This window comes from Camelina sativa, chromosome 4 (assembly GCF_000633955.1).
Source record: "Camelina sativa cultivar DH55 chromosome 4, Cs, whole genome shotgun sequence".
In the NCBI taxonomy this organism is placed as follows: Eukaryota; Viridiplantae; Streptophyta; class Magnoliopsida; order Brassicales; family Brassicaceae; genus Camelina; species Camelina sativa.
Window position 1 is genome coordinate 11,801,315 of NC_025688.1, and position 12,133 is coordinate 11,813,447.

Below are 12,133 nucleotides of genomic sequence, written 5' to 3' on the forward strand. Positions count from 1 at the left end.
TTTTTTTAATAAATAAAGGGAGTTTATACTCCCTCTGTTCTACCAAACAAAAAAAAGAGACCAAAGAAACCAGTTAAAGAAGAGAACCTCGACACCGAAGAGGGCAAAATAGATGATACCTGAAGTTACGAGAGATAAGATGGACCTTTCTTGCACCTTGGTGAAGCTAATTATAAGGTAGTAAGCATCCATATACCGTCTTCTTTCCAAAATACATAATCAAGTTTACAAAAACAAAGAGAATCCATTTTAATAGCATCATCAACCAGGAATCGATTAACACTAGTAGTTCTCTAATTCAAAACATAAAAAGTGTTAAATCGATTAACACTAGTAGCAATCTCCAACTGAGGTTTTGCTCTGCATTACTCAAACCAGTAATGGGCCTGCTATAGTCGATCTCAACAAGGGAAGAGAAGTGGGCCTTATGAACAACACGAAGTCCACAACGACTGTACTACAAACTCTGCATCAAGACAGAGGATCTCTGCAACACTATGACGTTCGTACGGCTAAGTCTGTCCCTCAAATCAAGCTGAACAATACAGTCAAGCCTGCTCCCCAAATCAAGCTGAATAACAGTATGATTGTCTCCTATCACAAGATGCCTTAGGCAGTTAGTCATATGTCGCTTATGACAGCTCATGCGTTATGTCTTATGCCTTTTGCCTATATAAAACAAGTGTAGATGTAATCTTTGCTCTTAAGTTGAATAAAGGTTTTTCACCATTATCTTCTTCAAGCTTTAATCAAGATCTTGAAAGATCTTTCATGGTATCAGAGCTTATGGTTCTTGATCCTACTCTTGTTTCATCTACTACTTCTACTCTTTCATCTACACTTGTTCCGGTTGCTGCTTCCTCCTTAAGCATCTCGCAATGTGTCACACTAAAACTCACTTCCACCAACTACCTACTCTGGAAAACTCAATTTGAGTTCTTTCTCTCCAATCAAAATCTGCTCGGCTACGTCAATGGTGGAACTTTACGCCCTTCCTCGACAGTCACTGTCAGATCTGGCGACACAACCTCTGAAGCTCCTAATCCCGACTTCACTACATGGATCCGCAACGATCAACTGGTTCTTGCTTGGCTCTTTGGCTCTCTCTCAGAAGAAGCTCTCCGTACTGTCTATGATGTCCACACATCTCATGAGGTATGGCAAAGTCTGGCCAAAAAGTTTAATCATGTTTCAGTCTCTAGAAAGCATGATCTCCAGAGACGTTTAAACAATGTACCTAAGCTAGGAAAAACCATGGCTGCATACCTAGATGAGATTAAGGCTATTAGTGATCAGTTAGACTCCATTGGCTTCCCAGTCTCAGACCAGGAGAAGATTTATGGTGCTCTGAGCGGATTAGGTCCAGAATATCAGTCTATTGACACATATGTTGAGAAATCCATGGATCAGTTCCCTGGACCAACCTTTGAAGATGTGGAGTTCAAGCTGATCAACTTTGAGAACAAGCTTCTCAAATACTCTGAGACTCATGCAGTCTCTCCTCATTTGGCGTTTAACACTGGTCTGCAGTACTCCAACAGAGGTCATGGTCAGAATAATGGCAAAATGGAGGTTACAGAGGACGCGGCTCCTACTCCACTCGTGGCCGTGGATTCCACCAACATATCAGCACTTCAAAACTCCGGTGCTTCTGACAGACCTACTTGTCAGATCTGCGGTAAGTATGGTCACTCTGCAGCAAGGTGCTACAAGCGGTTTGATCATGCCTACCAATCAGAAGAACTTCACAATGCTTTAGCTGCTATGAGGATGATAGATCAATCAGGTCCACCCGGTCATGAGTGGTATCCAGACTCGGGTGCTACTTCACACATCACCAACAATGTCGAAACTCTCCAGTGTTCTCAGCCCTACAACGGTGATGATAGAGTGATGGTAGGTAATGGAGACTTCCTTCCCATTAATCATATCGGTTCAGTCCCTCTTCAAACTCTGCAAGGTACATTCTTACCTTTAAAAAAGGTATTGGTCTGTCCCCAAATGGCTAAGTCCCTTCTGTCCATTTCAAAACTCTGTGATGATTATCCCTGTTCCGTCAAATTTGACTCTGATGGTGTCCTTGTGAAGGACAAGCGGACAAAGCTGCACCTAGCACAAGGAAAGAGGGATAAAGACCTCTACAAGTTGGAGAATCACCCAATGCAAGATTTTTATTCCTCTCGGCAACAAGCAACAAGTGCTGAAGTGTGGCATATGCGCCTTGGTCACCCTATTAAGGATGTTCTCCAGCTTCTTTCAAGTAGTAAAGCTATAGTAATGAATAAAACAAGCTCTCGTGTGTGTGATGCTTGTCAGTTGGGAAAGACATGTAAACTCCCGTTTCTTGCTTCAGATTTTGTTTCTACTAGACCTCTTGAACGCATTTATTGTGACCTATGGGGTCCGGCACCTGTTGCTTCAACACAGGGTTTTCGGTTTTATGCAATCTTTATTGATAGTTTCTCAAGATTCACCTGGTTTTATCCATTAAAGACCAAATCAGACTTCTACTCAGTGTTTGTCATGTTTCAACAGTTGGTGGAGAACTTATATTCTCAGAAAATTGCTTACTTTCAGTGTGATGGTGGGGGTGAGTTTACAAACAACAAATTGGTGACACATCTGGCAAGTTATGGTATAAAACAACTCATCTCATGTCCATACACACCAGAACAGAATGGTTTAGCTGAGCGTAAACACAAACATATCACTGAGTTAGGCATGTCGATGCTTTTTCATAGTAAAGCTCATTCTTCTCTCTGGGTAGAAGCTTTCTTTACTGCAAGCTTTCTGGGAAATCTTCTTCCTTCATCAGTCTTACCTGATCATAAGAGTCCATTTGAGATGCTTACGGGTAAATCTCCTGTCTATACTTCTCTAAGAGTTTTTGGTTGTGCTTGTTATCCATACCTTAGACCATATGCTAAGAACAAGTTTGATCCCAAGTCTCTTCTTTGTGTCTTCTTGGGATATAATGAGAAATACAAAGGGTATCGGTGCTATCATCCACCAACAGGGAGAGTATTTATCTGCAGGCATGTATTGTTTGATGAAGATCAATTTCCTTTTGGTTCCTCATATGCTCATCTTCTGCCACAATCAACAACACCACTTACAAGTGCCTGGAAACAGAGTTTTTTACCACCACAACAGTCTTGCGTATTGCAGCCACACCATGATTCTGCTGAAGCTAGTGATCCATTGACTATTGTGGAGGAGGAATGTCCTGAGTGTACGTCAGGCTTTGATCCTGTTACTATTGGCGACAGCGTTCCTCGTTCCACAGACAGTCCATTGGTCATCTCTAGTTCATCTCCTACGACAGTGTCTCCCAGTAATGAAACCTCTGCAAATACAAGCTTACCTGCAGTCGCAATAGATGATGGTTCATCTTTATTTACGGATGATGATTTCCCTCCTTTATCACGAAGTGAAGATTCTAATTATTCAGCACCAAACGTTCATCCCATGACTACAAGAAGGAAGGCGGGAATGATAAAGCCAAATCCTAAATATGCTCTAGTTACCGTCAAACAGAACTATCCTGAACCAAAGACAGTGCAATCAGCTTTGAAGGATGAAGGATGGACAAATGCAATGACCGATGAAGTTGATACAATGAAAGTTATACATACATGGGACTTAGTTCCTCCAGAAGAAGATATTAAACCTCTTGGGTGCAGATGAGTTTTCAAAACTAAGCTATGTGCCGATGGATCTTTAGATAAACTTAAAGCAAGGTTAGTCGCTAAGGGATACGAACAAGAAGAAGGAGTTGATTTTGTCGAAACTTACAACCCAGTGGTGAGAACTGCTACTATAAGATCAGTTCTTCATACTGCAGTGGTCAACAAATGGGATATCAAGCAGCTCGATGTTAAAAATGCATTTCTCCATGGAGATTTAAAAGAAACAGTTTATATGATACAACCTCCAGGCTTTGAAGACAAGAGCAGACCAGACTATTTATGCAAGCTCAACAAAACTATATATGGCTTAAAACAAGCACCAAGAGCATGGTTTGACAAATTTAGTACTTTTTTGCTCTATTTTGGCTTCCTCTGCAGTTTAGCTGATCCATCGTTATTTGTTTATGACAAGGGTTCAGACAAAATGTATCTCTTGTTTTATGTTGATGATATGTGTCTCACTGGAAATAACGACGCTATCATCAAACATCTTCTCGATAGTCTCGCCAAAGAGTTCATGATGAAAGATTTGGGTCCTCTACATTATTTCCTTGGAGTGCAGGCTCACTTCCACAGAGATGGGTTGTTCTTGAGTCAAGAGAAGTATGGTACAGACCTTCTCATTAATGCCGGAATGAAGGATTGTGCCCCGATGCCTACTCCTCTTCCTCTGCAACTCGACAAGTTAGAAGGTCAGCATGAGTTGTTTTCGGATCCAACATATTTTAGGAGCTTAGCATGAAAGCTTCAATATCTTACTTTAACCCGTCCAGACATTCAGTTCTCCGTCAACTATGTCTGTCAGAAGATGCATGAGCCTACAATTTCAGACTTTCAACTCCTGAAGCGGATACTTAGATACATCAAGGGAACTGTTCGAATGGGGATCAATCTGTCCAGCAACTCTGCTTCCAACCTCACCGCCTTTAGTGACAGTGATTACGCAGGCTGCAAAGACACAATATGTTCAACATGCGGATTCTGTACGTTTCTTGGAACCAATATCATCTCCTGGTCTGCTAAGCGCCATCCCACAGTCTCCAAGTCTTCTACTGAAGCCGAATATCGAACAATGTCAGAGGTGGCTTCAGAAATAAAGTGGATATCGTCTCTTCTCCGTGATCTAGGTGTTGCTCAGCCACACACTCCAGAAATCTTCTGTGGTAATCTATCTGCAATCTACTTGTCTACCAATTCATCACTTCATAGCAGGTCCAAACATTTCGATACTGATTTTCACTATGTGAGGGAACGTGTCGCACTTGGCACTTTGGTGGTTACATTCCTGCACACTCCCAGCTCGCAGATGTGTTTACCAAGTCACTGCCTCAACAACCTTTTTTTGCTCTTCGTTCCAAACTTGGTGTTTGCTTACCACCCAACACAAGTTTGCGGGGGTGTATGAGACAAAACCAATCTCCAACTGAGGTTTTGCTCTGCATTACTCAAACCAGTAATGGGCCTGCTATAGTCGATCTCAACAAGGGAAGAGAAGTGGGCCTTATGAACAACACGAAGCCCACAACGACTGTACTACAAACTCTGCATCAAGACAGAGGATCTCTGCAACACTATGACGTTCGTACGATTAAGTCTGTCCCTCAAATCAAACTGAATAATACAGTCAAGCCTGCTCCCCAAATCAAGCTGAATAACTGTTATGATTGTCTCCTATCACAATCACAAGATGCGTTAGGCAATTAGTCATATGTCGCTTATGACAGCTCATGCGTTATGTCTTATGCCTTTTGTCTATATAAAACAAGTGTAGATGTAATCCTTGCTCTTAAGTTGAATAAATGTTTTCTACCATTATCTTCTTCAAGCTTTAATCAAGATCTTGAAAGATCTTTCATAAATTACCCAAATTGCAATTCATTAAAATCCATACTTTCTTCTCGCAAAATTCAACATTTTTTATTTATCTATATTCCCAGTTATACCCCTCACTTCCTCTGTTTATTACGAAATAAGACTTAAAAGAGCAGAAGAAGAAACTCGTAATATCACAAAAACTCCAACTATTCAGGGGGAACGAGGATGTACTGTCCCAACCTCACCACTTCTCCAACAATCCCTTCCTATTTACCATTTTGCCACTCCACTCGCTCTATTCCTTCTCATTTCCGATCATCTGACAAAAACCCGAATCTTGTTTCCATCTTTCGAGCAAAACCCACAATCTCTCATTCCCTCACGTGCTTTGCATCATCTTCAATGGAGACGACGCAGAGCAGCGAAACGAAACCTTTCTCTGTTCTTTTTGTCTGTCTCGGAAACATCTGTCGGAGCCCAGCAGCTGAAGGTGTCTTTAGAGATATGGTGAAGAAGAGAGGTCTCGATTCCAAATTCAACATTGATTCCGCTGGAACCATTGATTATCACGAGGTAGACTAATCCTTTCTGTTCCGATTGTTTTTTTTTTTTTTTTTGCTTTTGAATTCGAAGAGAAGAAGACAGAACAAGTTACTTAACTTTAGGGTTTTGTAATAAGATTGATGCTTGATTGGTGAATGATGCTTTTCACAGACGTAGAAAGGTTTGATTTTGGATTTAGGTTTTTTTTGGTGGACGTAATTTGGTTGGAGGAAGGAAGCAGTGGAGACTTTTGAAATTCATGTTTCTGAATCAAATTGTGATTTGTTAAACTGCTCTTTTTATAAGAGATGAACAAAAACATTAATCTGAATTAAGGATTGTATATAAAGATTGATGCTTGATTTGAACAATTAGTGAGTGATGCTTTTCACAGACGTAGAGAGGTTTGATTTTGGATTTAGTTCTTTTTTGGTGGGAGTAAGGACTTTGAAATTGATGTTTCTGATTCATTTTTTTTATTTGTGAAACTGTTTGTTTAAAAGGGGAATATGGCGGATCCGAGAATGAGAACTGCTGCGAAACGTCGTGGGATTGAGATAACGTCATTATCAAGACCGATTAAGGCATCTGATTTCAGGGAATTTGATCTCATTCTTGCAATGGATGAGCAGAACAAAGGTAGAAGAACAGAGTAACTCTATTTAACATTCTACAAGAAATGTATGGTTAGGATCAATGTCTATGCAAATGGGGTTCAGCATAGGACTAGGAATTTGCCAGTTAAGATCTGATTAGTTATGGAGAAATGAAATAAAATATGAGTTTGAAAATTGAAACTTTGAATGTTTGATGTTTGCAGAGGACATATTGCAGGCTTATAATGTATGGAAAGCCAGAGGGAATTTCCCGCCCGATGCTGATAAAAAGGTACCTGTAGTGTTTTTTGTTTTTTTGCTGGAATTTGGAACACTTTCTAGGCGGTTGTCAGAACATATGTCATTGATTTTTCAGGTTAAGCTAATGTGTTCGTATTGCAAGAAACACAATGACAAGTTTGTTCCTGATCCATACTACGGTGGAGCTCAAGGTTTTGAGAAGGTAATTACCATTAGATATTTCATTTTTGTTTAGACAGATGCTACCTACAAAAATTCAACCACTAGAGGTTGTCTATCAAAATGGTTTATTTGGTTTATAAGAATTTTAAACGGCATGCCATTGTCACTTCCAAGTTGCCTTCCATTCCAGATTGGGACAAAACTCACTTGGAAACTCACTTGATCTGTTACTTGGTCTACTGTTTCTTTGGCAGGTACTGGACTTGCTTGAAGATGCTTGTGAGTCTTTGCTGGACAGTATCAGCGTGTAAAGTTGATGATACTGCAAGCTTAGAGCCCCACTTATGTAGTTATGTTGTTACTATTGTTGAGATTGATAGCTTTGCGCATAAAACTAAGAGTTCTATTAATTCTATTACTATAGACATCTTAATGATGTGAAGCTTGAATCTTTGATATTTTTTCTTCTTCTAAACCTTGTTTAACTGAACATATCATAGAGGGTGGCACTCTTTTTAGTCTTTACACAATTGAAAAATATGAACTATTTCCTTCTATCATTATTATTAGGAGAGAACGAGAGAAACAAAGAATGTGTGGACGTGAAGGTGTTGTTGTTTGAGATGATAATAGTTTGAATTTTGCTTTATCATTATTTGGCTTCCGAGAAATTAAGTGAATGGTGGTGGTGGAGCATAGGAACAGTGATTTATGTCGTTAGCAACATTTCCACAAAATCTCACTATATTTTCCAGGAAACATCCATGGAGTTTCTGTGCCAATAGAGTCGTCAACCACATAGAGCCTCTTCCTCTTTGTTAAAATCCTTCATCCATAGCTAAGATCTTGCTCCATCCTTCACCATAGTAATGGATTGTTCTTTTTTCCTTGCCTTAGTCACAGCTGTTATAGGCTTCATTTTCATGCTTTTTAGAAAATTCAGATTCGAACAAGATAGCAACGCAAGTAATTCTTCTTCCTTATCTCTTCCATCTCCTCCAACTTTTTTGTCCCAAAACTCGAAACACCATGTCTTCCCAAGCTTCCACGGACCAGATGTCCGAAGAACCTTTCTTAGTCACATCCTTGTAGTGTTCAGGGGAAAGGGTATTGACCCATTCATTGATAATAATATAGAGAGGAGTAAGTCGATTGGTCCTGAGCTCAAAGATGCTATTAGAGGATCAAAGATCGCGATCGTCTTGCTCTCCAGGAACTATGCTTCTTCATCATGGTGTCTTGATGAATTAGCAGAGATCATGAAGTGCAGGGTAGTTTTGGGTCAGATAGTCATGACCATTTTCTATGAAGTGGATCCAACTGACATAAAGAAACAAATTGGAGATTTTGGAAAAGCCTTCAGAAAAAGTTGTAAAGGTAAAACAAAAGAGCTTACTGAGAGATGGAGAAAAGCTTTGGAAGATGTGGCCCAAATCGCTGGATATCATTCTCGCAACTGGTTTGCCCTCTTGATTTCTACTCTCCTTAATTATTATTACCTCTTAGAGTGTATTTGTAGCTTTTAAAAAAATATCAAGACAAGAAAGTACATACATATGTTTTGATTATGTATCAGAGTTTTTCATGACTAGACTGATAAACAGTTTTAATTGATATCCATCAATGTCAGGGACAATGATGCGGCCATGATCGAAAAAATAGCCAATGATGTTTCAAACATGTTGAATAACTCCACACCATCAAGAGATTTCGATGGTTTAGTAGGGATGGGAGCTCATATGGAAGAGTTGGAACAATTGTTAAGCCTAGATTTGGCTGAAGTAAGGATGATTGGGATTTGGGGGCCTCCTGGGATTGGTAAGACGACCATTGCTAGAATTATGTTCGACCAAGTCTCCAGCAGATTCCAACTTAGTGCGATCATGATTGATATCAGAGGAAGCTATCCAAGACTTGGTTTGAATGAGTATAGTGCACAATTGCAACTTCAACACGATATGTTGTCCAAGATGATCAACCAGAAAGAAATCACGATTTCTCATTTAGGAGTGGCAAAAGAACGGTTAAAAGACAAGAAAGTGTTACTCGTTCTTGATGATGTGGACCACTTAGAACAACTAGATGCCTTGGCGAAAGAAACTCGATGGTTTGGTCCGGGAAGTCGGATTATTATCACAACAGAAGATTTAAGTGTTTTGAAAGCCCATAAGATCAATCATATTTACAAAGTGAAATTCCCATCAAGTGATGAGGCTTTTCAAATCTTTTGTATGCATGCCTTTGGACAAAAGCACCCGGACGAAGGTTTCTATAAGCTTGCTAGGAAAGTTGCATACCTTGCTGGTGAACTCCCTTTGGGATTGAAGATGCTAGGCTCCGCTCTGCGGGGAAAGCCCAAGCAGGAGTGGAGAATGATACTACCAAGGCTAAAGACCAGCCTTAATGGAGAAATAGAGAGCATTATAAACTTCAGCTATGATGCCTTATGTGATGAATATAAAGATTTATTTCTTTACATAGCCTGCTTTTTCAACACGGTACATACTCATAAACTAGAAGAGGTTCTTCCAACGAAATTCTTGCATGTGACGCAAGCTGGTCTCCATGTATTAGCTGAAAAATCTCTCATATATATTGACCAATTCGGATTTATATCTATGCACACTCTGATTAAGCAATTTGGAATAGAAACTTCTCGTAAGCAATTCGTTCATAATCGGCTTCATAAATGTCAGCTTTTGGTTGATGGAAGAGATATTTGTGACGTGCTCGGCAATGATACAACGGTAAGTTTTTGTTTTGCCCTGCAAACTGAGTTTATTTGATACCTTACTCTGTTATCTACTTATAATTTTGTATGGTTATTTTTTCAGGATAATAGACGTTTTATAGGGATTAAGTTTAAGTTATCTAAGACTGAGGAAGAACTGAAAATAAGTGAGAAAGCACTTGAAAGAATGTCTGATCTCGAAATCGTAAGATTCAATGGTAGGAAGGATCTTGCTCAGACTGAGAGACTGTACTCACTTCTGTATCATTCTCAAAAGATTAGATTCTTGGATTGGAGTGAATTCCAGAACATATGTCTGCCATCTACTTTTAATCCGGAGTTTCTCGTCGAACTATGTATGATTTTCAGCAAGCTTCAGAAACTATGGGAAGGAACTAAGGTAAGTAATTTGTTTCCATAAGCCTAGTTAACAAACTCCAAGTCGTGTCAATAATTTTGTAATTTGTCAATGCAGCAACTAATAAATCTCAGGTGGATGAATTTGAGTTATTCTAAAGATTTGGAAGAGCTTCCCGATCTTTCAACTGCCACTAATCTCGAAGAATTACGTCTTCAAGGATGCTCAAGTATAGTGGAGCTTCCTTCTTCTATTGGGAATGCAACAAATCTCCAGGAACTAAATCTCTGTGGTTGCTCAAGCTTGGTGAAAATCCCTTCTTCTATTGAGAATATGACCAATCTCCGGGAATTACATCTCTCTAATTGCCCAAATCTTGTGGAGCTCCCGTCTTCTATCAATGCCACTAATTTCAAGCAATTGCTTCTACAAAACTGTTCACGTGTTGTGGAGCTCCCCGCTATTGAGAATGCGACTAATCTCCAGATATTGGATCTCAATAACTGCTCAAGTCTACGAGAGCTCCCTCCTTCTATTGGATCTGCCACAAATCTTCAGAGATTGGATATCAGTGGATGTTCAAGTCTCGTGAAACTCCCCTCCTCTATTGGAGATATCACTAATCTCAAAGATTTTAATCTATCTAACTGCTCGAGTTTGGTGGGGCTTCCCTACTCCATTGGAAACCTTCAGCGATTGTCTACGTTGATAATGCGTGGATGCTCAAAGCTAGAGGCTCTTCCAACCATGATCAACTTGGAATCTCTCTATTATCTTGATCTCACAGATTGCTCGCAGTTGAAAAGTTTTCCTGAGATCTCCGCAAACATTAAGGAACTCAAGCTCACAGGAACTGCAATAAAAGAAGTTCCTATGTCGATCATGTCGTGGTCTCGTCTTTCTGACTTTAGTATGTCATACTCCGAAAGCCTCAAGGAATTCCCCCATGCTCTTGACATCATCACAGAGCTGCTTTTTCTTAACGAAGAAGATATACAACAAGTTCCTCCATGGCTCAAGGGAATGTCTCGTTTACGTGTCCTTGGACTCCATAACTGTAAGAATCTGGTATCACTCCCCCAACTTTCAGATTCCCTAATTTATATAGATGCAGACAACTGTCAATCCCTTGAGAGGCTGGATTGTTACTTTAACAATCCGAAGATCCGTCTGAAGTTCTCCAACTGCTTCAAACTGAACCAAGAAGCCAGAGATCTCATCATCCACGCAACGACTTTTTATAGTTATGCGATGTTACCCGGTACACAAGTGCCTGACTGCTTCAATCACCGAACTACTGCTGGAGGTTTATTGACGATCAAGTTGAATGAGTCGCTTCTTCCTGCATCCTTGAAATTTAAGGCTTGTGTTATGCTTGTTAATGAAGAAACGGGTTATGATCCGAATTCGATGTATGTATATACTAAAATCATGGACAAACACAATGATCTCAAGGTTCTGCGTGTAGGAGACCGTTTAATAGATCTACTTTTAACAGACCATATCTACACATTTGAAGTTGAAGCAGAGGAGACGGTGATTTCCACCGAGCTTGTCTTTGAGTTCAAAACAGGCAGTAGCAAGTGGAAGATAGGAGAATGCGGGGTATATCAAATTAGTGTTAATGAAGCTTAGGGCTTCAGAGATGGACAATTGATGGACGAGGTTAGAAAATTTTATGCTATTTTCGTCTTCAGTAATAAGATGTAAATTTATATAACGGTTATGTTTAATTGAAATTAATTGCAGATTAAGACGAGAAGAAGGAAGAATCAATTGAAGTCATGAGTGAGTACAAGAATCTTAAAATCCAATACTGGGGAGCTGTAGAGACTTTGAACTTCGTCTTGGATTTGAACAATTGGTGAATGATGTTTATGGGATTTTGGTTTTAGGGTTTTGGTCCGAGGGAAGAGCTGTTGAGACTTTGAAATTTATGTTTCAGACTTCTTTTTTTTTTTTTTTTTTTTTTTTTTTT

At 39.7% G+C, this 12,133-nt stretch overlaps 3 protein-coding genes across 5 annotated transcripts; all 3 read left to right on the forward strand.

Moving 5' to 3' along the window:
• On the forward strand, nucleotides 4,114–5,094 carry LOC109132480 (uncharacterized mitochondrial protein AtMg00810-like). The gene is made up of 2 exons (XM_019244104.1): nucleotides 4,114–4,381; nucleotides 4,463–5,094. Exons 1-2 carry the CDS (start codon nucleotides 4,114–4,116, stop codon nucleotides 5,092–5,094), a joined length of 900 nt encoding a protein of 299 aa, XP_019099649.1.
• On the forward strand, nucleotides 5,679–7,524 carry LOC104780309 (putative low molecular weight protein-tyrosine-phosphatase slr0328). 2 transcript variants are annotated; one of them, XM_010504810.2, is made up of 5 exons: nucleotides 5,682–6,077; nucleotides 6,551–6,686; nucleotides 6,868–6,935; nucleotides 7,020–7,106; nucleotides 7,321–7,524. In XM_010504810.2, exons 1-5 carry the CDS (start codon nucleotides 5,730–5,732, stop codon nucleotides 7,375–7,377), a joined length of 696 nt encoding a protein of 231 aa, XP_010503112.1. In that variant the 5' UTR covers nucleotides 5,682–5,729; the 3' UTR covers nucleotides 7,378–7,524. The 2 variants fall into 2 exon arrangements, with proteins under 2 accessions (XP_010503111.1, XP_010503112.1); XM_010504809.2 differs by having other exon boundaries at nucleotides 5,679–6,077; nucleotides 6,868–7,106.
• LOC104780308 (probable disease resistance protein RPP1) lies at nucleotides 7,716–12,116 on the forward strand. 2 transcript variants are annotated; one of them, XM_010504808.2, is made up of 5 exons: nucleotides 7,716–8,525; nucleotides 8,697–9,813; nucleotides 9,901–10,197; nucleotides 10,273–11,820; nucleotides 11,905–12,116. In XM_010504808.2, exons 1-4 carry the CDS (start codon nucleotides 7,936–7,938, stop codon nucleotides 11,788–11,790), a joined length of 3,522 nt encoding a protein of 1,173 aa, XP_010503110.1. In that variant the 5' UTR covers nucleotides 7,716–7,935; the 3' UTR covers nucleotides 11,791–11,820; nucleotides 11,905–12,116. The 2 variants fall into 2 exon arrangements, with proteins under 2 accessions (XP_010503110.1, XP_019100156.1); XM_019244611.1 differs by lacking the exon at nucleotides 11,905–12,116 and having other exon boundaries at nucleotides 10,273–11,567; nucleotides 11,654–11,773.

What these genes read in the sequence shown, in the direction of transcription:
- LOC109132480 (XM_019244104.1), top strand. Translation starts at nt 4,114, where the DNA reads ATGTATCTCTTGTTTTATGTTGATGATATGTGTCTCACTGGAAATAAC. An exon ending in GCAACTCGACAAGTTAGAAG is followed by an intron (nt 4,382 to 4,462) that starts GTCAGCATGAGT and finishes TAACCCGTCCAG; the next exon opens with ACATTCAGTTCTCCGTCAAC.
- LOC104780309 (XM_010504809.2), top strand. Translation starts at nt 5,730, where the DNA reads ATGTACTGTCCCAACCTCACCACTTCTCCAACAATCCCTTCCTATTTA. An exon ending in GAACCATTGATTATCACGAG is followed by an intron (nt 6,078 to 6,550) that starts GTAGACTAATCC and finishes TTTGTTTAAAAG; the next exon opens with GGGAATATGGCGGATCCGAG. An exon ending in GAGCTCAAGGTTTTGAGAAG is followed by an intron (nt 7,107 to 7,320) that starts GTAATTACCATT and finishes TTTCTTTGGCAG; the next exon opens with GTACTGGACTTGCTTGAAGA.
- LOC104780308 (XM_010504808.2), top strand. Translation starts at nt 7,936, where the DNA reads ATGGATTGTTCTTTTTTCCTTGCCTTAGTCACAGCTGTTATAGGCTTC. An exon ending in GGATATCATTCTCGCAACTG is followed by an intron (nt 8,526 to 8,696) that starts GTTTGCCCTCTT and finishes CATCAATGTCAG; the next exon opens with GGACAATGATGCGGCCATGA. An exon ending in TGCTCGGCAATGATACAACG is followed by an intron (nt 9,814 to 9,900) that starts GTAAGTTTTTGT and finishes TTATTTTTTCAG; the next exon opens with GATAATAGACGTTTTATAGG.